A 25,041-nucleotide genomic window follows, 5' to 3' on the forward strand; every position below is an offset into this window, starting at 1 on the left:
ATATTTTTTTGTGAATAACACTCACACAAAAAATAATATAAAAACAAGCCAATTTAAATAATGAGAAGAGTATTTGGGCATCTAACAGTCAGCCCTGGAAAATTTTTACAAAATCCCCCATCTCACTTTGATAACTGGAAAAAAAATTGTACTGAGGGAAGGCATTCCGGAATTTTGAAATTAGCTCCTGTGATAGCAATGCCTGTCCTTGCATGAGAACATTGTGGTATCTCTCTATCAATGATGCCACGACATTCAGTTGGTCAACCTCTTCTAAAGAACCTATAATCACAATCAGAATAGCAGATAAGTAAATAATTCACAACTGTTTTGCATATAAGAGGCCCTGCATAAAGTACATTAGTTCATAGCCCTTGGCCTATATATGCAGCAACATCTATATGTATGATCTATCCTTGGTGTGATTGTTTTCACATGCTTTTACACATGGATGCACTTAAGTATGCACATATAAACACAACAGTATATGAAAAATGATATTGTATTCTTATGGTTATATTCATAGAATCCGTGGATCTGATCAACCGCACTGGCTGCTAATGTTATGGCGGGTTGGTTTCCTCTCTTGAAAATGCAAAGATGTGAATCATGTCTTAAGTATTACATATATTGAAACTTGAAACGAATAAACTATCTCTCTTAGCTGCTAGGCTGAGTTTCCTAAAATACGATACTACCTAATAGAGTTTAGCTAAGAGGATTATATCTGAAAAGTTAATGTGTCAAACTCTTGTCTGATGAGGCACAAATCCATGCTTTATGCACAAAAAGGAAATTTCAGAAGTGAACATTGAGCTAAAATCCCTGTCAAAAAACTTCGAAAAGATCAACGCCCAATTTTCTCAATTTGCAATATAACTTAGTTATATACATTAGCTTCAAGCACAAATATATTAATTTCAACCATCAAATAGCCTGCAAAAGATTTTTCATCAATTTTCTCGTAAAACAATGAATTAAGAGGCTTACCCAAATCAATGTCATATTCTTGATCTTCTACGTCTCCTTCTTCAACAAGTGTATTATTTTCCAAGTCAACAGCTGCTTGAGCATACCTTTCCAGAAACTCTTCTTCAGTTTCTTCGCATTCATCACCTTCAGAATCCTAATCAACAAAACCAAACACAATGTTTACCTTCCAGATATTGACTACATGGGACAAGAATTAATGTACTTCAAACATAAAAACCTAATCTCCCATATACATCTAACTTCAGCTTTATTTGCCAATTTATTTTTAAGCCTCAACTAAAGAATAATGGGCAAACAGTAAATGATAGCATCCCTTGGAATTTAGAACAGTACAAGATATTTTGAAAGTCAAACCTCATCATCATCTTGGCTTTCCTCATCATCATCTTCATCTTCATCTTCATCTTCAGCCTCGTCATCTTCTTCATCATTTTCTGTTTCTTCCTGTACTTCTTTCAGCCGCACAGATGCCTCCATTAGTGAAGCATAGCAATCCTGTAACAAATTGCCCCCTGGATTCCCTAATCCTAGAAGCCGTTCAACCACTTTGGCCAGTGTTAATACTGCAAATTAACAGCCATTAGATAGGCCCTTATACTGAAATAATTCAGGAAAGAGAGCAGTGAAAGAAGATAAGAGAGAAAAAGACTGTCAACCAAAGTTGACATTCAGCTTTCAACCCTGGAAAGGTTGGAGTATTAATATAATGTTATTGAATAGCCATCTACCCATACAAAAAAAGTGAAATCACAAGGACTAAAATTTTTGGTTGCCATTTGAGGAGTCCTAGAAGTGCTATATATATGACACAACACAAATCAAACAGCAGTATTGTGAACATGACAACAGTTCTGGAGCAACTATATATGTCAAATCCCCACCCAGAAGAAATGTTGAACCGTGAAGCTCCTGATCAGTCAGTTAGGGGCCCAAGGTACCATTTAACACAACAGTGAAACATCAACAATCAGAAAAATCTAAATGTCAAACAGTATCAATTATATGAAAAACAATGTTCAGCCACATTTTGCCCACATCAACCAACAAATAGGAGACATTATTTTTTGAAAAAAAGAAAGGCTTATTAAGCAATATGCTAGAGAGAGAACTAGCTGTACATATCCAAAGATGTGGCTACAATATTGAGACGGCTTTCCTCCAAGTAATTCAAAATTCAGGAAGAAAGGAACTAACCAGCTAACTTAATCTCAGACTCTGTGCAAAGACCAGGTTCAAAGGTGCTACTACAGACAGAAGCCAATGCAGATGCCCAGATTGTGAAGCCTCCATCTTCATCCTTATTTAAAATTCCATCCACGATATCAGGACAACAGAGGTAGCATGATGATATAGCAAGCACCAAAGGCTTCCAAAGTGGGCAAGGCTTGCTTTGAATTGCTCTAAAATGAGAAAATGCTGCTCGGGTGAAAACAACTGCCAACGATTGCTTCACACACTCTGTTTCAGAGGAGTAATTTGGAACAAGTAACAGTGTATGCACACATGAGCAGGCCCTCCAGGTTGCAGATGGATATTGTAGAATGGCCTCACTTAGAAAGGCAGAAATGCCTTCAATTATTGACCGCTGGGGCACAGGTGGAGCAGGAGGGGATGGCATCTGTCTGACAACAAAGTTCTTGAGCCCGTATGTACTGTGTAGACTAACGACCTCCTTAATGCAGTCAAATATAGACAAATCCTCTGTTTCTTCCCAAGCATGCCAGTCCGCNATATATGACACAACACAAATCAAATAGCAGTATTGTGAACATGACAACAGTTCTGGAGCAACTATATATGTCAAATCCCCACCCAGCAGAAATGTTGAACCGTGAAGCTCCTGATCAGTCAGTTCGGGGCCCAAGGTACCATTTAACACAACAGTGAAACATCAACAATCAGAAAAATCTAAATGTCAAACAGTATCAATTATATGAAAAACAACATTCAGCCACATTTTGCCACACATCAACCAACAAATAGGCGACATTATTTTTTGAAAAAAAGAAAGGATTATTAAGCAATATGCTAGAAAGAGAACTAGCTGTACATATCCAAAGATGTGGCTACACTATTGAGACGGCTTTCCTCCAAGTAATTCAAAATTCAGGAAGAAAGGAACTAACCAGCTAACTTAATCTCAGACTCTGTGCAAAGACTAGGTTCAAAGTTGCTACTACAGAAAGAAGCCAGTGCAGATGCCCAGATTGTGAAGCCTCCATCTTCATCCTTATTTAAAATTCCATCCACGATATCAGGACAACAGAGGTTGCATGATGATATAGCAAGCACCAAAGGCTTCCAAAGTGGGCAAGGCTTGCTTTGAATTGCTCTAAAATGAGAAAATGCTGCTCGGGTGAAAACAACTGCCAACGATTGCTTCACACTCTCTGTTTCAGAGGAGTAATTTGGAACAAGTAACAGTGTATGCACACATGAGCAGGCCCTCCAGGTTGCAGATGGATATTGTAGAATGGCCTCACTTAGAAAGGCAGAAATGCCTTCAATTATTGACCGCTGGGGCACAGGTGGAGCAGGAGGGGATGGCATCTGTCTGACAACAAAGTTCTTGAGCCCGTATGTACTGTGTAGACTAACGACCTCCTTAATGCAGTCAAATATAGACAAATCCTCTGTTTCTTCCCAAGCATGCCAGTCCGCTATCATATCAGCCCAAACTAATAATAACTCTGATAATTTAAGCTCTCCAATGGCATTGCTTGCAGAGACAGAGAGCATGATAGACCGTAGCAATGTTGAAGAATCGTCTATGCACGAGAAAGGGGTAGAAACTTCACCTTCCTGATCCTAGTGATGTATCCTTTACATGTTAAATGAGCAAACATTTCTGACAAATGCAAAGCTAAATCCACAGACTATGTAGATTATGAAACTGATCTTAAACGGATTCAGAGTAATAAAAATCTTTAAGTCAAACAAAACAAAAAAATTTCCCCCTTTGGAATGAGAAAAAAGAAAATATTCAAGTAGAATATTATTTAAAAATAAATAAAACAAAAAATATGATCCAAGTCGGTCATTGAGAGAAAGAATCATGTTTTTAATATATCACAGGGAACTTAAGACTAACCAAGGGATGAATGCATGCAAGCCAAGCCTGTTGCAAGAGTGCTGACAAGGCTTTAGCAATGGCAGCTTGACTAGACTTCCACTTTTCACTTGACTTGCTCTGCTCAACCTCTTCAGGCATGAAGTTCTCCCAAGACTGAGCCATTAGTGCTAATGCCGCAAAGCCCCGCTCAACAACCTAATAAGAATGCAACATCCTTGATCATTTGAAATTTGCCACAGTAATAACAATCATAATAGACAAAATTCTCAAATGCTCTTTTTAAATGTTACAACAGTTTTTCATTCTTGTTCCTCCTTTTCTGTTTTCAGGAACACTTTATTTGAAATGATTAACTAAACAGCCTAGGCACAGGAATCTTCACATACTTGTGGCCATGGCTCTGAATTAGGACGTATATGCTTTGAGATTGCACCAACCAATGATGAAATGATAAAAGGAATATGATCTATAACATTTTCATTTGCAGCCCCCACCACAGAACTGAGAAGCTCAAATAAAATGGAATTCTCTTCATCTTCATTACCAATACTTCCAACTACAACTTGAAGAAGTGGATACCACTCAGGTGGCAGGTAGTCATTCTGAAGCAAAAAAAAAATAACATAGAAGCCAGGTGAATAACCAGAAGCACAAATTCCTGATTAAGCAATCCAAAATGTTGATTTGGACACTTACTTCAAGTATCCCAATGATTGCCCCAGCTGCAGAAACCCGCACAGGATAAAATGAAGTGTCCCCCTTATCTGGCATTGTCAATGCCTTAAGCAATGAGGAATATATATCAGCACTCATATCCTGAAAGCAAGACTGAAAAGTCAGAGTATAATGATGAAGATTATGATAAATCAGAAAATTAGAAATGAATATCAGCACTTATGAAAGTGTATCGAAATATTAAACAAACGTGAAATTAAATGAATGCTTAAAAAAACAATGCTTTTGCACAAATGAAATGAGAAAAGAAAAGCTCAAAAGCAGTAAACTGTCTTACTTCTGGCAGACAAGACCCTAGCTCTCCAAGGACCCAGTTCGCTGAGGCAACCAAGTACGGCAGGCACACAGACATAGCATACAATGGTAGCACCCGATTACGAACCAGATTTGTTGTGAATTCAGGTTTCTGCTCCCTTAGGAACTGTAAATGTGATATCACAATTGAAAATCCTCATTTGTAAATTCTCACTAAACCACACTTCACCAATGGTTGAACAATAGAAACAGATTTCCTTACATCTTGCAGGCCACCATAAGCCATCAGAACTGCAAAATAACTGCCATAATTGACATACCAACAGAATAAGATAAATAAAAAAGCACAAAAGATACTAAAGAAATTTCAAAAAAGAAACTGATAGGCATTTAGGTTAGAAGTGATTAGGCATCTCCATAGAAGAAAATGATGATTATGGGAACATCATGATGAGAATGAATGAAAAGAAGGAATACAAAGCATATTAACAGAGAAAAGAATTACCAGAACCACAAAAAGAACAAGGAAAAAGAGAAATACACCTGCCATGGCTAAGATTTCATAAAACGAAGATCCTCATTTATTTGATTTCATCACCTTTTCTTCTATTCTTATTTATTTGAATACCAGACAGCCACAAAACAATTTGCTCAAACTTTGTTCAATAAACATGACCAAAATACTTCATCAATTTAAAAAAAAAAAAAATCAAAATAAGAGAGCTTGAACTTTGAAATGACTACATATGAAAATGACAAAGAACAAGAGAAAACAAAACCACACGCTATTGCAACCAAAACCTAGTAGTTGTGTTTATGTTACATACAGTTTTTAGTGATATGATTTAGGATAACTTGCAGGAGCTTAAGTTAAAAAATGGGGCATTGAAACAAAATATGGACCATTATAATATATATGAGACATGCTAGCGAACTTACTCCTTCAGAATTCTAGAATCAGAGGCATTTCCATCACATGGAACGGGAAACTTTGACAGATATGGAAGCACCAGCAACTCCCCCATAGAACGATGCAGATTATTTCTCCTACTCTTTTCACTTTTCTTACGCTTGGATAGAGCCAAAGAACCATTAGCAGAAGCTCCAATTGGAGGTCCCTGAAGGCATTAAAGGGAAATTGAACAGCAATTTTATTGAAACACATAGCTCAGACTTTCATTAAGGACAATCAAATAAAACCTTTGACATTGAAATAACACCCAGTAAGTTTATAGCACTTTTTCTGGCTGTAAATAAATCTTCCCTCCATCCGGAAATTTCTTCCTGACAACAAAGTGAGAAAAGATCAATGACGATAATAATTAGAATAATAATTAAGTCCCAAAGATCATATATTCTCATACAAGTTCAGATGGAAGATTTTTCCGTATGTACTCATCTGCATCTTCTTCCCATTCTGAAATATCCTGCTCACAATCACAGCCATAAGAACTAGATAATTACTATCAGTCAACTTCAAACTTTAACAAAGATATTTTCAAATGATAGTGAACATGTTTTTTCCTATCCAGATATCATATTGTTTCTCTCTTTTAACCATGAGATGTCATACCTTCTCATTTAGTACCAATGCTGGGAAGATTGCATTGTCCAACAAAAATGAAAAATGGGGTGAAACTAATCTCCATCCCTGTTTCAAATGAACTGAAAACTTCAAAATTGTAGAAATGCAATGGTCCTCATCCAAACCAGATAATTAGTAAGATCTTGTCAAGAGAAACCACTTATTGTATAATTGAATAGTAAACCAACAAATGTAGAAGAAATTACGGGGCCTGTCTCCAGAATGTGTGAAATCACATCAAAAGCTAATGATATGATCCTCTCTTGCAGGAAATCAAGCTTCTGCACAATGAAAATCATTATTCAAATTCTTAAATCCAACAAAGCAACACAAGAAAGCGACAAGGACAATAAGCCATTAATAAAGTAAAACTTGATTTATTCGTCACAGTATACAGAATCAAATGAAAGCACCAATATTGAAGAAAATTATAGATTTCTTTCTCTTTTAAAAGAAAAAAGGGGGTAGCACACTCAAAAATGAAGTTTTGCGATCTAATAGGTAATGAATGGTAACATTTTCAGACAGTCAACAGAGTCCCTTCTTCATAACACATATTGCATACAGTCAAAAGTACATGCCAACTGTGAAGTAATTGAGAATAAATAAATTAAAAGAAAAACTTACACTGATTTTTGTGCTGTATTTGACTATCTGTAAAACACAGTTTGTGATGTCTGGCATTAACCTGAAATGATATGGCAACTAAAATGAAGACTAACCACTAATGGTTTAATATAACATAATTAAATGGCAAATCAGGGTAGTACTTATCAGAATACTTCCGATGCCGGGTAACCAAAGCACAGAAAATCAGCAAACTCCTCTTTCCGGTTTTCAACCTTAGCAAGTAATCATCTCCTGGAGTAAGACTGTCATCAAAACTCAAAGTACCCAGAATCGCAATCAGATTACGACAAAATGAAGGCACGTGAGGAGCCAGAGCAGATGGCATGTACGACCTAACCTATAAAAGAAATCACAATTAAAAAGAAACGCCAGAAGCAAAAGAAAAATCNTGAATTAAATTGAAATGAATTTATATATGGCAAGTGGGTTTGATGTTAAATACTTGATTAATTATAATAATTAACTTTCAAAAATTTAATTAATTTAATTATACACAGATAATTAGAAGATTCGACTGTTCATATTCATTTATGGAAATAGAAAACAATAAGACAACCAACCAACCAACCAACCAAACTAGGGATGAGCATGGGTAACTGCTCTGAGTAGAACTGAAACCGACCTTCACAAGATAGGTTCTAGTTCCATTTTTTTGGAACCGACAATGGGTAGGTTCGATTCTGGTTCTTACATGAGCAGGAATCGGAACCGAACCAGCAACCTGGGATTGGTCGAGGTTAGGTACCTAGAGTGGAACCTGTCTGGGAACTAGAACTAAATCACAATATATATCAGTAAAGTATGAGGGTTTATTGTAATTTTGCACAAAAATTTAAAATGCAAGAAGAGTGAAGACAACAGACACGTGGGCGGGTGAGGTTGGGTGAATTATATTTAATAATAGTAAATAATATATTTTATATTTTATATTTTAAATATATATTAAAATGTTAATTAATTATTTGATTAATTAAGTGTATAATTGGAATTATGGTCAAATTAAAAGTGTTTTAATTCTATTAAAATAATTATTTTTGAATAAAATAGTAGATTTGAGTGAATAATATTTAGTTCAATTACATAGTTCTAAATATATCTATAGTGCATGAGTAATTATATATGATAAATTGATGAATATTAGTACATTACTTAATTATATGATTAAAAATTTAATTAATTATAATATTATAGTATGACAACTCATGGTATATTAAAAAAAAGGTAAGTATTTTGTAATCAAACTTAAATTAGCGACATTCGTACATGATAAATTAATTATATATTAAGAAAAGTAATCTTTATTTTCGGGATTCTGATCCTGAACCTTTATTCTGATTATAATCTTCATTTTCAGAGCAAAGATAACCCACGAGAAAGAGACTGACTTGATATTATCTTTGAATACTCAATTATTGTACCCAACAATACTACAGACACCGACATTTTTACACCAAAATTTTGTACCGGCTTACGTGTATACTGACTCAGACCAATCAATGCATTTTACGTTATTAACTTTTTTCTAATGAACGGTCGTCCATAACGTATGGACGGGAGTCCATTTACTATGGACGGGCGTCCTTATTTAAAGGATGCCCGTCCATTGGTAAATGAAATAAAAAATATAAAATTTTTAAAAAAATTTGGAATGGACGTCCGTCCACAATGAATGAACGACCGTCCATTGTGTAAGGACGACAGTCCGTATGTAATGGACGCCTGTCCATATGGGATGGACAGCCGTCCTTTATTTTTGGACGGGCGTCCCTTCTCTAATTAAAAAGCTTCAAATTGACTCCTTAGTTTATCAACAGCAGCATTTTTTTTTTTTTTTCAAGCTGATATTTAGCCTCTGAAACTCACACGACGTCCAGCTTATCTGCTCGACCCATTCCTGCTTGTCACGTCCAGCACTAAGCATGCCATGTTCTCTGCATGCACAGACTCTTCACTTCTTTTAAATCCTCGTAATCTCTCCACCATCAGACCACTTCGAAGGAAAGCTGAAGTTGCAGCAAATTATATTGTTGCTTATATGGTTGGCCAAGTCTCATTGTCTTCTTTTTTCTTCTGTTCAGGCTGCCTGTGAGGAATTGAGAAATAGCATAATGTTTCTGAAGCTTCTAGAGGCTGTACTTAAGACTAGGAACCGCATGAATGTTGGGACAAACTATGGTGATACTCATGCCTTTAAGCTTGACACACTCCTTAAGCTTGTTGATGTTAAGGGTGCCGATGGAAAAACTAGCCCACTGCATTTTGTTGTACAAGAAATTATAAGAACTGAAGGTGCTCGTCTTTCAGGTACTAGCCAAAATCCTGATGATGCCAAGTGCAGGAAGCTAGGCTTGCAAGTTGTATCTGGTTTAAGTTCAGAGCTCACCATTGTGAAGAAATCTGCTGCCATGGATTCTGACGTGCTCAGCAGTGATGTGTCCAAGCTTTCTAGAGGCCTCGCAAACATCAGCGAGGTTGTGCNTATATTTTATATTTTAAATATATATTATAATGTTAATTAATTATTTGATTAATTAAGTGTATAATTGGAATTATGGTCAAAATAAAAGTGTTTTAATTCTATTAAAATAATTATTTTTGAATAAAATAGTAGATTTGAGTGAATAATATTTAGTTCAATTACATAGTTCTAAATATATCTATAGTGCATGAGTAATTATATATGATAAATTGATGAATATTAGTACATTACTTAATTATATGATTAAAAATTTAATTAATTATAATATTATAGTATGACAACTCATGGTATATTAAAAAAAAGGTAAGTATTTTGTAATCAAACTTAAATTAGCGACATTCGTACATGATAAATTAACTATATATTAAGAAAAGTAATCTTTATTTTGAGGATTATGATCCTGAACCTTCATTCTGATTATAATCTTCATTTTCAGAGCAAAGATAACCTACGAGAAAGAGACTGACTTGATATTATCTTTGAATACTCAATTATTGTACCCAACAATACTGCATACACCGACGTTTTTACACCGAAATTTTGTACCGGCTTACGTGTATACTGACTCAGACCAATCAATGCATTTTACGTTATTAAATTTTTTCTAATGAACGGTCGTCCGTAACGTATGGACGGCCGTTCACTAACATGGACTCCCGTCCATATTATATGGACGGGAGTCCATTTACTACGGACGGACGTCCTTATTTAAAGGACGCCCGTCCATTAGTAAACGAAATAAAAAATATAAAATTTTTAAAAAAATCTGGAATGGACGCCCGTCCACAATGAATGAACGACCGTCTATTGTGTAAGGACGACCGTCCGTATGTAATGGACGCCCATCCATATGGGATGGACGACCGTCCTTTATTTTTGGACGGGTGTCCCTTCTCTAATTAAAAAGCTTCAAGTTGACTCCTTAGTTTATCAACAGCGGCATTTTTTTTTTTTTCAAGCTAATATTTAGCCTCTGAAACTCACACGACGTCCAGCTTATCTGCTCGACCCATTCCTGCTCGTTACGTCCAGCACTAAGCATGCCATGTTCTCTGCATGCACAGACTCTTCACTTCTTTTAAATCCTCGTAATCTCTCCACCATCAGACCACTTCAAAGGAAAGCTGAAGTTGCAGCAAATTATATTGTTGCTTATATGGTTGGCAAAGTCTCATTGTTTTCTTTTTTCTTCTGTTCAGGCTGCCTGTGAGGAATTGAGAAATAGCATAATGTTTTTGAAGCTTCTAGAGGCTGCACTTAAGACTAGGAACCGCATGAATGTTGGGACAAACTGTGGTGATGCTCATGCCTTTAAGCTTGACACACTCCTCAAGCTTGTTGATGTTAAGGGTGCCGATGGAATAACTAGCCTACTGCATTTTGTTGTACAAGAAATTATAAGAACTGAAGGTGCTCGTCTTTCAGGTATTAGCCAAAATCCTGATGATGCCAAGTGCAGGAAGCTAGGCTTGCAAGTTGTATCTGGTTTAAGTTCAGAGCTCACCATTGTGAAGAAATCTGCTGCCATGGATTCTGACGTGCTCAGCAGTGATGTGTCCAAGATTTCTAAAGGCCTCGCAAACATCAGCGAGGTTGTGCGATTAATTGAAACACAGGGGTTGGATGAAAGTAGGAATAAATTTTCAGAGTCAATTAATAGGTTTATTAGAATGGTCGAGGAGGAGATTATAAGGATTCAAGCCCAAGAAAGTGTTGCTCTGTCTTTAGTGAAGGAGATTACAGAATACTTTCATGGAAACTCAGCAAAGGAAGAAGCTCATCCCTTCAGAATCTTCATGGTGGTGAGAGACTTTCTTACTGTCCCAACGTTGATGTCGAAACCACCCAAGGAAAGATGAAGATCCATGACTACGTTGGCAATGGCTGGGTCCTTCTCTTCTCTCACCCCGGTTGGTTACCTTCTGTTTTGCTTTTAATATTGGTTTCATTTGGTGTTCTCTTGATGTTGATTGCATAAAATTTCCATGCATGCAAGTGATTTCACACCTGTGTGTACAACTGAACTTTCTAAAATGGCCCAATACATTCCGGAGTTTGAAAAGAGAGGGGTGAAACTTCTGGGTTTGTCTTGTGACGATGTGCAGTCCCACAATGAAAAAGATAGTTCCATCATGATAGACGACTGTAACTATTGATGATCACGAAATGGGAAAGAAAGATGAAAAAGATTTGATGGAGGGAGTCAATGAAGAAGCCATGGAAGGCCATGAAGAAGAAGAAGAAGTGGGGTACGTCCAAATTGTTTTGTTTTAAAAAAAAAACAATGGACGCCCGTCCAAAGTTTATGGACGGGCGTCCATCTTTATGGATGGTCGTCCATAAACGGTCGTCCATATTAACTGGATGCCCGTCCATAAAATATGGACGGTCGTCTATATTAACTGGACGCCTGTCCATAAAAATATGGGCGGGCGTCCATTGTTTTTTTTTTTTAAATAAAACAATTTTTTATGGACGGTCATCCATTCCACTTTGAACGATCGTCCAGGATATATGGACGGCCGTCCGAAATCGTTGGACGGCCGTCCATTTATGTCAGTATTCAATCGTCCAACGCGGCAGCCTCCACGTGTTTCAATGCATTTTTTCGGTGGATATAGCATTTTTCTTATTGTACCTATATAAGCTCGTTGTTCGCTCTACGCAACCTCTTATAATCTCTCATATATAAAAGAAATAGTGAATGTAGGATTTTTTTTAGGCATCCGAACCACTTTAAAAATCATATATCTTATTTATTATTCAGTCTTGGTATCTTATCATAATCATTCACGTGTAATTTTTAAGAACAGCTTAGTACTTTACACGTGCGAGTCGTTGGTGTCAAAATCAAACATCAATACAATTAAATCGATACAACTTTTAAAATAATTAAAAATTTGGTGCAAATTATTGTATTTATGGTATAGTATATGGTTATATTCAAACTTCAAAGTCTCTTTCTTGACCAAGATAGAAAGACCTGGTTACAGAAGAAGAGTTTGCATGTCCATGGCTAAAACATTTAAAGCCGAACAGAAAATGAGGCTTGGTTTTGTCCATTGTTTAATATGCATTAAATTTATATGAAGGGTGGATGAAGAAATTGCTGGACTTGAAAATGAGTTTTGCATATCTGTTTGTCAATAATTTGAGTCAAAATTTTCGTTATAATTATAAAGTTAAGATCCCAACCTATAGCCGTTAACAGATAAAGTAAAAATCGGGTTTGGTCATAATTCTTCTTTTACATGTAACATTATTGTTCAAGATATTAGACGGCACAATTTTATTATTTGTGTGACAAGCGAGTTAGATTTACAAAAAATTATTAGATTAGTTTTAAGAATATTATCTATTATGAAATAAATCTCGAATGTTGGTTAAGTATAACTAAATAACAAAAACCTATTTATTTTTTATGTTAAAATAAACGGTAGAGAGATAATTAGTTAAATAATTATCAACTCATCATATAGTAAAATTTACCAGTTCATTATCGACTTACTAAAGGTAATAAAATTTTCATTATTTCTAAAATCTCGAAGAAAAATTTATAGTTTTAAAGTTTTGTGTGAAACACCCCACACATTGGAAAATTGCTTGACGAATATTCAAATTAATTAATTAAGGATTGTAAATATAAACCAATCAATTATGTAATGTATAGTTGTATATATTAATTTTAATTTATATAATGAACAATATTTTAATCGGGAAATTTTTGTTGATAAGATGAAGACTTGAAACTTTTAAAGCCGAACAAGAAAAGAGGCCTGACGTTGAGACTGTCCATGACTCCATGTGCATTAAATTGAAATGAATTTATTTATGGCAAGTGGGTTTGATGTTAAATACTTGATTAATTATAATAATTAACTTTCAAAAATTTAATTAATTTAATTATACACAGAAAATTAGAAGATTCGACTGTTCATATTCATTTATGGAAATGGAAAAACCACAAGATAAGCAACCAACCAAACTAGGGATGAGCATGGGTAACTGTTCTGAGTAGAACCCAAACCAACCTTCACAACATAGGTTCTAGTTCCAATTTTTTTGGAAACGACAATGTGCAGGTCCGATTCTGGTTCTTGTATGAGCAGGAATCGGAACCGAACCAGCAACCTGGGATTGGTCGAGGTTAGGTACCTAGAGTGGAACCTGTCTTGGAACTGGAACTAAATCAGAATATATACCAGTAAAGTATGAGGGTTTTTTGTAATTTTGCACAAAAATTTAAAATGCAAGAAGAGTGAAGACAGTAGACACATGGCCGGGTGAGGCTAGGTGAATTATATTTAATAATAGTAAATAATAAATTTTATATTTTATATTTTATATTTTAAATATATATTATAATGTTAATTAATTATTTGATTAATTAAGTGTATAATTGGAATTAGGATCAAAACAAAAGTGTTTTAATTCTATTAAAATAATTATTTTTGAATAAAATAGTGGATTTGAGTGAATAATATTTAGTTCAATTATCGAGTTCTAAATATATCTATAGTGAATAAGTAATTATATATGATAAATTGATGAATATTAGTACATTACTTAATTATATGATTAAAATTTTAATTAATTATAATATTATAGTATGACAACTCATGATATATTAAGAAAGGTAAGTGTTTTGTAATCAAACTTAAATTAGTGACATTAGTACATGATAAATTAATTATATATTAAGAAAAATAATTATATATGATAAATTGATGAAAATTAGTACATTACTTAATTAAATTATTAGATATTTAATTAATTATAACATTAACATATTAAGAAGGGTAAATGTTTTGTAATCAAACTAAAATTAATGGCATAAAATAAACTTAGAGTCATACTAATTATTTAATTAAAGATTCATAAATCATATTAATATTAATATTTGATTTGATTTGATTCTTTTGTCATAATTAATTTTAATTTAACTTATGAGCAAATTCAAAAACCTCATTTTCACTCTAGTAATTTTAATATTATATAATTTTTTTTATTAATTCATAAGTATGATTGTATGAATTGAAGTTCAACGAGTATCAAAGATAAGTGATTAGTCATTTATTTATTAAAATACAAAAATCTCAACCACCTATTAATTGTGTATGAATTTTTTTTTGAAATAATTTAATTATTAGTAATTATATTTTATTTCTCTATTAAAAAAAAAAAGATATTATAATGTTAACATTTTGAGGGCATGTGATTAAGACTTAAGAAAATCAAAATATATTAGATTCATTAATTATTTGATTAATTAAGTGTATAATTGGAATTAAGATCCAATTAAAAGAATTATTTTTGAATAAAATAGTATATTTGATTGAATAATATTTACTTCAATTATAAAGTTCTAAGCAAATATATAGTAAATTAGTAATTATATATGATCAATTGAGGAACATTATTAAAGTGTGGGGGTTTAATTAACTTATGGGCAAATTTAAAACCTTCATTTTCACTCTAGTAATTATAATATTATATAATATTTTTATTTTTGGATAATAAAGTTCACTAAAATTTAATTCCCAAAATTAATTCCACAACTATACTTTGATGTAAAATTAATTGGATACAAATGAATGAGTAATGAAAATAGAAAACCGCTAAATGCTCGTTTTCTTAATTTTTCAGGGGTGTATTTTTAAAAAATTTTAAGGTTTATTTGTCATTTTTTAAATTAATAGGGGGTAATTAAAATTTTACAAGGTACCTGGGTAGAGCCGACGGTGGGCTGTGTCGGCCCATGGCATGAAAATATGCGGGCCATGTTGAGGGCTTAAAAAAGGCACGTGAGCCAGCACGACACAACACGAGAAAAATAAAAAATAAAAAAATGTGTTTTTGGAGATTTTAAGAATTTAAAAATGAATGGAAATAAAGATGGATAATAATTCTTAATCCTAATTTTTAGGTTTATATTTGTAATTTATAATTATAACTTATAAATAATAAAAAGTGTTGAAATTCAATTAATATTTCAATGACTCATTATTTTATTATATTTCATAGTGATTATATATTTTTTTAATTAATATAAATACAAAACATCATTAAATATAAAATATAAAATATTTTTATAATAATTATTAATTATAAATCAAAATTACCATAATTTTAAATCAAAATTACCATAATTTATAAATATTAAAATTAAATATTTTTATAAAGCATGTGGGCTAGCCCACGCACAACCCACGACACGACCCAAGACACGGCACGATATATAGTGGGCCGTGCCATGGGCCTTCAGATTTTGTAGGTCAACATGGCATGAGAGGGCATGAATTTTTGCGGGCCTTGGCATGACACAGCTCACGACACAACGGGCTTTGAATATTTAGACACCGCACGGCCCACCACCACATCTGTCATATCGCGCACATTACATCCCTGCTTATATACTTATAAAATATAAAGTTTGAGTGGTTTTAATATAATTTAAATGTGATCAAAATTATAAATACTATAAGATGGTAGCTCTCATTTTTTTATTTTTTTATTTTTTTTAATTTTGAGTGGGTTCAATTGAACCCATATTTCCAATGTGGCTACGTCCTTGCTTATATTCGTATATATATTGGGTAATATTACATTTACCATCCAATCTCATATTTTTTCTCTCACATCCCCAACATAAAAGTTTGCAATTAGTTAGTTCGCAAATGGGATAGATTGGATTATGAGCTAATATATATATATATATATATACAGTATATGGTTGCTTAAATGGAAGGGCCTTTGATTTTTCTATTCACTGCCTAATTAAGTCCTAAATTTAAGGTTGTTTGTTCAGCTGTCCCCAAAAATTCCTTTTTAAAAGCAGCCACCACCCTCACAAACATACCACAAACTACAACTTTTCAAACCATTCCAATTTTGCAAAAATGGAATTCCCAACCTTGTCAATGTACTACCCTGAACTCATTTTATCAACTCTTTGCTTCATCCTCTTCCTTTTGCTTCTTGCCAACTGGTCATTTGTTGGAATGTCCCTTACTTTTCTTCTCAATCTCCATAATCTTCCTGAAAAGTTCACTGAGCTTCTGGAGAGAAGCCAGCTGGGTACAATTTCAGTGCACAGTTCGAAAATGGACATGGTGGCAACGACAAATCCTGGAAATGTCCACCATGTGATGAGCAAAAACTTCTGGAATTACCCCAAAGGCCCGGCGTTTCAACAACTGTTTGATGCTCTCGGGGTTTCGCTCTTCACTTTGGACTTAGAGGACTGGAAGACTTACAGGAAACTCATTCATAATTACTTTATGCATCCGCAGACTCATCAGTTCATGGCCAAGGTCATCCCTGTGAATATAAAAAAAGGGTTGATCCCAGTGCTCGAGCACGTCTCGAAACAAGAGATTGTGGTGGATTTGGAAGATTTGTTCAAGAGAAATTTGTATGATTTTGCGTGCATAATGTCTACAGGATTCAACCCCAAGACGCTCTCTGTTGAGTTCCCTCAACATCCTTTCTTTAAAGCCATGGATGACATGTGTGAAGCCATATTTTACAGGCATTTCATGCCGGAAAGTTTATGGAAGCTGAGCTGGGTGGGGATTGGGAAAGAGAAGAAACTGAATGCAGCAAGAGACACCCTACGTGAAATTGTAACAAAATACGTATCAATGAAGCGAGAGGAGCTTAAAACCAACAAGGACGAAGAAAAATTCGATTTCCTGCAGTGTTTTTTGACTGAACATGAAGTGTTCGGCTCCGTATTACACCCGGAAGAGAACATAAGAGACAACGTCCTGGGCTTCATTTTCGCTGCACAAGACACAACGAGTGCAACGCTAACTTGGTTCTTCTGGCTGCTTTCGGAGAACCCTGATGTCGAAAACAAAATCAGAGAAGAAATGGAGGAAAAACTGACGGCAAAAGAAGGCTCAAAGTGGGAGATTTCAAGCATAGAAGAGGTGCGGAAACTGGTTTACATGCAAGCAACTTTATACGAAACATTAAGGCTGTATCCACCGGCTCCATTTCAGGAGAGGATAGCTTTAGAACATGATATTCTTCCAAGTGGGCACCGGATCAAACCGCAGACGAAAGTGCAGATGTCTTCGTATGCGATGGCGAGGATGACGTGGGTTTGGGGAGAGGATTGTCAAGAGTTCAAGCCAGAGAGATGGATAAGTGAGAAAGGAGAGATTAAACATGAGCCATCAAACAAGTTCTTTGCTTTCAGCGCAGGACCCAGGATTTGTCTAGGGAAGAACATGGCTTTTACCCTAATGAAAGCTGTTGCCGCAACTATTTTGTATAATTACTCAGTCCAAGTTGATAAAACTTGCCCTGTGATTCCTGCAGCCAGTGTGATTCTTCACACAAAACATGGCTTGATGACCAGGATCAAAAGCAAGTCCGCTTAATTATCGTATCACAGTCCACCCGTTCTGAGATTTCTCGACAAAGATTACGTAATTGGTTTACATAACAGTGAGCTAATTATTAGACATGCACGGTAGGTATGAATCAATAAGAAAATATCGTGTACATTTAATGAGCAATGTCTGCTTATCTTATCTGTATTTGTCGGAGGAAATAAAGAGGTGGCCTCTTGTTGTTATGTCGAATTTCCAAGTCAAAAGAGAGTTCATTTTAGGGTTTACATGCAAGAGAACGATTCTTAATGGGCCAAGCTTCATCTCAATTTCTTCAGGCATGAAGTTCTCCCAAGACTGAGCCATTAGTGCTAATGCCGCAAAGCCCCGCTCAACAACCTAATAAGAATGCAACAACCTTCATCATTTGAAATTTGCCACAGTAATAACAATCATAATAGACAAAATTCTCAAATGCTCTTTTTAAATGTTACAACAGTTTTTCTTTCTTGTTCCTCCTCCTTTTCTGTTTTCAGGAACACTTTATTTGAAATGATTAACTAAACAGCCTAGGCACAGGAATCTTCACATACTTGTGGCCATGGCTCTGAATTAGGATGTATGTGCTTTGAGATTGCACCAACCAACGATGAAATGATAAAAGGAATATGATCTATAACATTTTCATTTGCAGCCCCCACCACAGAACTGAGAAGCTCAAATAAAATGGAATTCTCTTCATCTTCATTACCAATACTTCCAACTACAACTTGAAGAAGTGGATACCACTCAGGTGGCAGGTAGTCATTCTGAAGCAAAAAAAAAATAACATAGAAGCCAGGTGAATAACCAGAAGCACAAATTCCTGATTAAGCAATCCAAAATGTTGATTTGGACACTTACTTCAAGTATCCCAATGATTGCCCCAGCTGCAGAAACCCGCACAGGATAAAATGAAGTGTCCCCCTTATCTGGCATTGTCAATGCCTTAAGCAATGAGGAATATATATCAGCACTCATATCCTGAAAGCAAGACTGAAAAGTCAGAGTATAATGATGAAGATTATGATAAATCAGAAAATTAGAAATGAATATCAGCACTTATGAAAGTGTATCGAAATATTAAACAAACGTGAAATTAAATGAATGCTTAAAAAAACAATGCTTTTGCACAAATGAAATGAGAAAAGAAAAGCTCAAAAGCAGTAAACTGTCTTACTTCTGGCAGACAAGACCCTAGCTCTCCAAGGACCCAGTTCGCTGAGGCAACCAAGTACGGCAGGCACACAGACATAGCATACAATGGTAGCACCCGATTATGAACCAGATTTGTTGTGAATTCAGGTTTCTGCTCCCTTAGGAACTGTAAATGTGATATCACAATTGAAAATCCTCATTTGTAAATTCTCACTAAACCACACTTCACCAATGGTTGAACAATAGAAACAGATTTCCTTACATCTTGCAGGCCACCATAAGCCATCAGAACTGCAAAATAACTGCCATAATTGACATACCAACAGAATAAGATAAATAAAAAAGCACAAAAGATACTAAAGAAATTTCAAAAAAGAAACTGATAGGCATTTAGGTTAGAAGTGATTAGGCATCTCCATAGAAGAAAATGATGATTATGGGAACATCATGATGAGAATGAATGAAAAGAAGGAATACAAAGCATATTAACAGAGAAAAGAATTACCAGAACCACAAAAAGAACAAGGAAAAAGAGAAATACACCTGCCATGGCTAAGATTTCATAAAACTAAGATCCTCATTTATTTGATTTCATCACTTTTTCTTCTATTCTTATTTATTTGAATACCAGACAGCCACAAAACAATTTGCTCAAACTTTGTTCAATAAACATGACCAAAATACTTCATCACTTTAAAAAAAAAAAAAATCAAAATAAGAGAGCTTGAACTTTGAAATGACTACATATGAAAATGACAAAGAACAAGAGAAAACAAAACCACACGCTATTGCAACCAAAACCTAGTAGTTGTGTTTATGTTACATACAGTTTTTAGTGATATGATTTAGGATAACTTGCAGGAGCTTAAGTTAAAAAATGGGGCATTGAAACAAAATATGGACCATTATAATATATATGAGACATGCTAGCGAACTTACTCCTTCAGAATTCTAGAATCAGAGGCATTTCCATCACATGGAACGGGAAACTTTGACAGATATGGAAGCACCAGCAACTCCCCCATAGAACGATGCAGATTATTTCTCCTACTCTTTTCACTTTTCTTACGCTTGGATAGAGCCAAAGAACCATTAGCAGAAGCTCCAATTGGAGGTCCCTGAAGGCATTAAAGGGAAATTGAACAGCAATTTTATTGAAACACATAGCTCAGACTTTCATTAAGGACAATCAAATAAAACCTTTGACATTGAAATAACACCCAGTAAGTTTATAGCACTTTTTCTGGCTGTAAATAAATCTTCCCTCCATCCGGAAATTTCTTCCTGACAACAAAGTGAGAAAAGATCAATGACGATAATAATTAGAATAATAATTAAGTCCCAAAGATCATATATTCTCATACAAGTTCAGATGGAAGATTTTTCCGTATGTACTCATCTGCATCTTCTTCCCATTCTGAAATATCCTGCTCACAATCACAGCCATAAGAACTAGATAATTACTATCAGTCAACTTCAAACTTTAACAAAGATATTTTCAAATGATAGTGAACATGTTTTTTCCTATCCAGATATCATATTGTTTCTCTCTTTTAACCATGAGATGTCATACCTTCTCATTTAGTACCAATGCTGGGAAGATTGCATTGTCCAACAAAAATGAAAAATGGGGTGAAACTAATCTCCATCCCTGTTTCAAATGAACTGAAAACTTCAAAATTGTAGAAATGCAATGGTCCTCATCCAAACCAGATAATTAGTAAGATCTTGTCAAGAGAAACCACTTATTGTATAATTGAATAGTAAACCAACAAATGTAGAAGAAATTACGGGGCCTGTCTCCAGAATGTGTGAAATCACATCAAAAGCTAATGATATGATCCTCTCTTGCAGGAAATCAAGCTTCTGCACAATGAAAATCATTATTCAAATTCTTAAATCCAACAAAGCAACACAAGAAAGCGACAAGGACAATAAGCCATTAATAAAGTAAAACTTGATTTATTCGTCACAGTATACAGAATCAAATGAAAGCACCAATATTGAAGAAAATTATAGATTTCTTTCTCTTTTAAAAGAAAAAAGGGGGTAGCACACTCAAAAATGAAGTTTTGCGATCTAATAGGTAATGAATGGTAACATTTTCAGACAGTCAACAGAGTCCCTTCTTCATAACACATATTGCATACAGTCAAAAGTACATGCCAACTGTGAAGTAATTGAGAATAAATAAATTAAAAGAAAAACTTACACTGATTTTTGTGCTGTATTTGACTATCTGTAAAACACAGTTTGTGATGTCTGGCATTAACCTGAAATGATATGGCAACTAAAATGAAGACTAACCACTAATGGTTTAATATAACATAATTAAATGGCAAATCAGGGTAGTACTTATCAGAATACTTCCGATGCCGGGTAACCAAAGCACAGAAAATCAGCAAACTCCTCTTTCCGGTTTTCAACCTTAGCAAGTAATCATCTCCTGGAGTAAGACTGTCATCAAAACTCAAAGTACCCAGAATCGCAATCAGATTACGACAAAATGAAGGCACGTGAGGAGCCAGAGCAGATGGCATGTACGACCTAACCTATAAAAGATATCACAATTCAAAAGAAACGCCAGAAGCAAAAGAAAAATCCAATGAATATGCAAGAGAAACAAAGAAGGTCAGTGATAACTTCAGGTGTACACCAATTATTATGGGATAACAATACAGAATATGCATAATGACCATCAAATCTATAAATTTTGGCTCCGTATAAGTATAATAACTGATAAGAATCTTTGGTTCTGCATTTATACGAAACCCATTAAATAATGAAGAAAAGTAAAAACCCCTGCTGTCCATTAAAAGGTTATGCCTGATCCTACATAATATGGGTACCATGCGAGCTTTCTTCAAAAGCACTTACTGAAAAATATATGCATTTGCATACAATGAGAAGGATCTTTTCTGATTCCAGTTCTGTTCTACCACTGGGAGCAAACACCTGTTTCACACACCTTAAAATTCATTACTATGGTCCATGGAGGTTCATCAAAAGGTGGTAAGTGAAGATGAGGAAGAGAGGGCTAAAGAAAAGGGAAGAAAACAACCTTTTCAAGAAAACGAGGGAATATTGCTAGCATGGGCACAATAATCTCCTTGGCAATTAGCTCGAGTTGCGGTGGTACTGGCTCCTTGGCAACTTTAGGATTCAAAAAGTACTGTCAAGAACACTTCTAATTAGAAGCCACAAAGTGAAAGGAAGACCAGATGATTGGTTTTTACATATAGAAGTTTAAAAGGACCACCTTTTGGATCACATACAAATGATGACTCACAATTGAGAGTCTACAGATAATATTATCTCAGATAAAAATTTATAGAGATAAAAAGCAATACAAATATTCACACCATACTTAGCTAAAGGAAAGCAAATTCACAGAAGTTAGAAAAATAATAACACAAATAAACACCTTAAAAAGCTAACCTGATTAAGGAAAATTGATTGGCATGATGTTTGCAGCAGAATCCATCAAATCGGAGAGATATATGGCAAGAGAAATGAATTTGGAGTTATTTATCAAGATATACATGTCTATCATCATCACATATAGCTAGTGATTACATATAAATTTTCCATGAACTTATCAATTGTATCATGTTTCCCTTCACAAATGACTCCACACTAGTTAAGGGATTCTACATAATTCTCCACAACAGATGGAAACAAAATTGTAAACAACTATGGGCAAGTCAAATAATACATAGAAACATAAGAAATACCTGGAAAGGTCTAACAAGTGCATGAAGAACCATGAGCGCATTAACAGTATTCCATCCACAACTTGCACCATTGTTAATTAGGTTACTATTTTGAATAGCTGTCCGCAGATCAGGAACAAGTTCAGGCCAAGAATTCTGCTTCATGAACTCCACACTAACAATAACCCGAAACTACCAACAAGACAAAAATCCTTTCATACATCAACTAACAACTGCAAAAACAAGTTTTAAAATTCCAAGCACAGAGATAGTATCATATGCATACTGCTTCAATTAAAACTTTCAGAACTGTAGGCTCAGCTTGAAGCATCGCTTGCATAAGCTGGTCCTTGAATTCTTTACTGATATTTGAGAATGAAACATTGCTCTCAATGTTTCGCCTTGTAAAGTTCTTCAAGTATGCGGCTGCAGCAATTTTTTGCCCTTGATTCTGACCTCCTATGGTTTAAAAGTTGCAATAACATCAAATTCTCACAACAACATTCTCAATGTGTGTGTGTGTGTGTGCACCTTCAAACAAAAATCAAATAGATTGTTCAGAATAAATTGCTAACAAAATTAAAGCTGTCTGAAAGAGGTCATTTCCTTCAGAAAATTAAGTTTGGTTTAAGTAACAAATCTCAAAAAAATCAGATGCCACCAAACACTGCATAATAACTCAAGTGTGACTATTTTTTAGTATTGCCCTTTTTTTGTTTTTTTTTGTTTATCCAACAATCATTTTACGGGCTTGTACTAGTGACCTCAAAATTCACTAAAAACGAACTTAACACAGTCATTACTGAGCTTATTTAAACTGAGTTTGTCATGATTATTAACAGAAAAACAAAAGGAATGGAGCTGTAAAGTGGAAACTGTTGAGGAAACAAAAAGAGATTACCTGTGGCAATGGAGAAGATCACATGATAATTATTTCTCAACAATTCCAATATTTTTAATTTGTTTATATTTATCTACTACTAGTATTACGCGCTAGTACTAGAGTGAGCTCAGAATTCGATAAAAACAGTTTAACACAGTCATAATTGAGCTTAATTAAGCAGAGTTTTCCAAGATTACCAAGGAAAAAAAATTGAATGGAACTCTAAAGCGGAAACTTTAAGAAAACAAGAGAAATTACCACTGGCAATGGAGAGTAGCGCGGAAGGAAAGCGAGGGAAGAAAGAGAGACGGTCAAGGGCATCAGTTGCTGAGCGAACGACGTTGACATCGACACTAAGTGTGTCGTTTAGTAGCTGAGCCACTTGATTGACGTCCATGGTGAGATTGGGTTCTGGTTTATGTTATTTTGGTAAAAGAAGAACCCTAATAATTTGTAGAGTCAGGTGGTGCCAAATATATTGGGCGGGAAAAGATGAATATTTTATCTGTCGTCTTTAGTAGCTGTAAAAACACATTAGTGTGATAAAAAACGGACGACATGTCGGTTCTGGTGCAACAACAAGGAAAAAGAAAAATTGGAGATGCGGGGGATCGAACACGGTGCCTCTCGCATGCAAAGCGACCGCTCTACCATTTGAGCCACATTCCCTCAGTCGATCCATTGGTTTAAACCTTTTATGTTATCTAGTGATCTAGCAGAAACTCTTCCAAAATCTTTCAATTCAAAGTTTACGGCTTTTATTACGGCGGTTCCAGAACAAAGTAGCATCTTTGATTATTTTGCTGAAATCGCCATTTACTTGACATGGTGCAAACAAAATAAATATACAACTACCCAAAAGATCATCATCAAGATAGTTAAGAAAATGCACACACAAGAATCGATCAAAGATAATGAAAAAAAGGTACATGTGGAAGAAGATCAACGACTTACGCGCAGGTACGTTACTGCCAAAAAATGTGTTAGCCACTAAGCATGCCACGTTCTCTGCATGCACAGACTCTTCACTTCTTTTAAATCCTCGTAATCTCTCCACCATCAGATCACTTAGAAGGAAAGCTGAAGTTGCAGAGTGAGTTGAAAATGCCAGGCCTTACAATTGGAGATACCTGTCCCAACCTTGATGTCGAAACCA

General features: G+C 34.9%; 1 protein-coding gene across 1 annotated transcript; it reads right to left on the bottom strand.

Annotated features, from left to right (window-relative positions):
- Positions 1-24,354, bottom strand: LOC116114397 (importin beta-like SAD2 homolog). Its single transcript, XM_031400537.1, has 21 exons — positions 24,144-24,354; positions 23,289-23,461; positions 23,024-23,194; positions 22,351-22,461; positions 22,167-22,244; positions 21,645-21,841; positions 21,502-21,562; positions 21,081-21,155; positions 20,863-20,940; positions 20,654-20,716; positions 20,490-20,573; positions 20,229-20,407; positions 19,552-19,591; positions 19,312-19,455; positions 18,996-19,115; positions 18,686-18,901; positions 4,085-4,261; positions 3,120-3,795; positions 1,348-1,556; positions 991-1,126; positions 1-282 (listed from the first exon to the last, which is right to left on the bottom strand). Exons 1-21 carry the CDS (start codon positions 24,280-24,282, stop codon positions 89-91), a joined length of 3,321 nt encoding a protein of 1,106 aa, XP_031256397.1. The 5' UTR covers positions 24,283-24,354; the 3' UTR covers positions 1-88.
- Positions 24,355-25,041: the final 687 nt, after the last annotated feature.

This window comes from Pistacia vera, unplaced genomic scaffold (genome assembly GCF_008641045.1).
Source record: "Pistacia vera cultivar Batoury unplaced genomic scaffold, PisVer_v2 Contig71, whole genome shotgun sequence".
NCBI classification, from domain to species: domain Eukaryota; kingdom Viridiplantae; phylum Streptophyta; class Magnoliopsida; order Sapindales; family Anacardiaceae; genus Pistacia; species Pistacia vera.

Bases quoted from the DNA above. Each gene is read 5' to 3' on its own strand.
- LOC116114397 (XM_031400537.1), bottom strand. From the start codon at position 24,282: ATGGACGTCAATCAAGTGGCTCAGCTACTAAACGACACACTTAGTGTC. The intron at 23,195-23,288 runs GTATGCATATGA...TCTTGTTGGTAG, and splicing joins TGAAAGTTTTAATTGAAGCA to TTTCGGGTTATTGTTAGTGT. The intron at 19,116-19,311 runs GTAAGACAGTTT...TCTTGCTTTCAG, and splicing joins TAGGGTCTTGTCTGCCAGAA to GATATGAGTGCTGATATATA.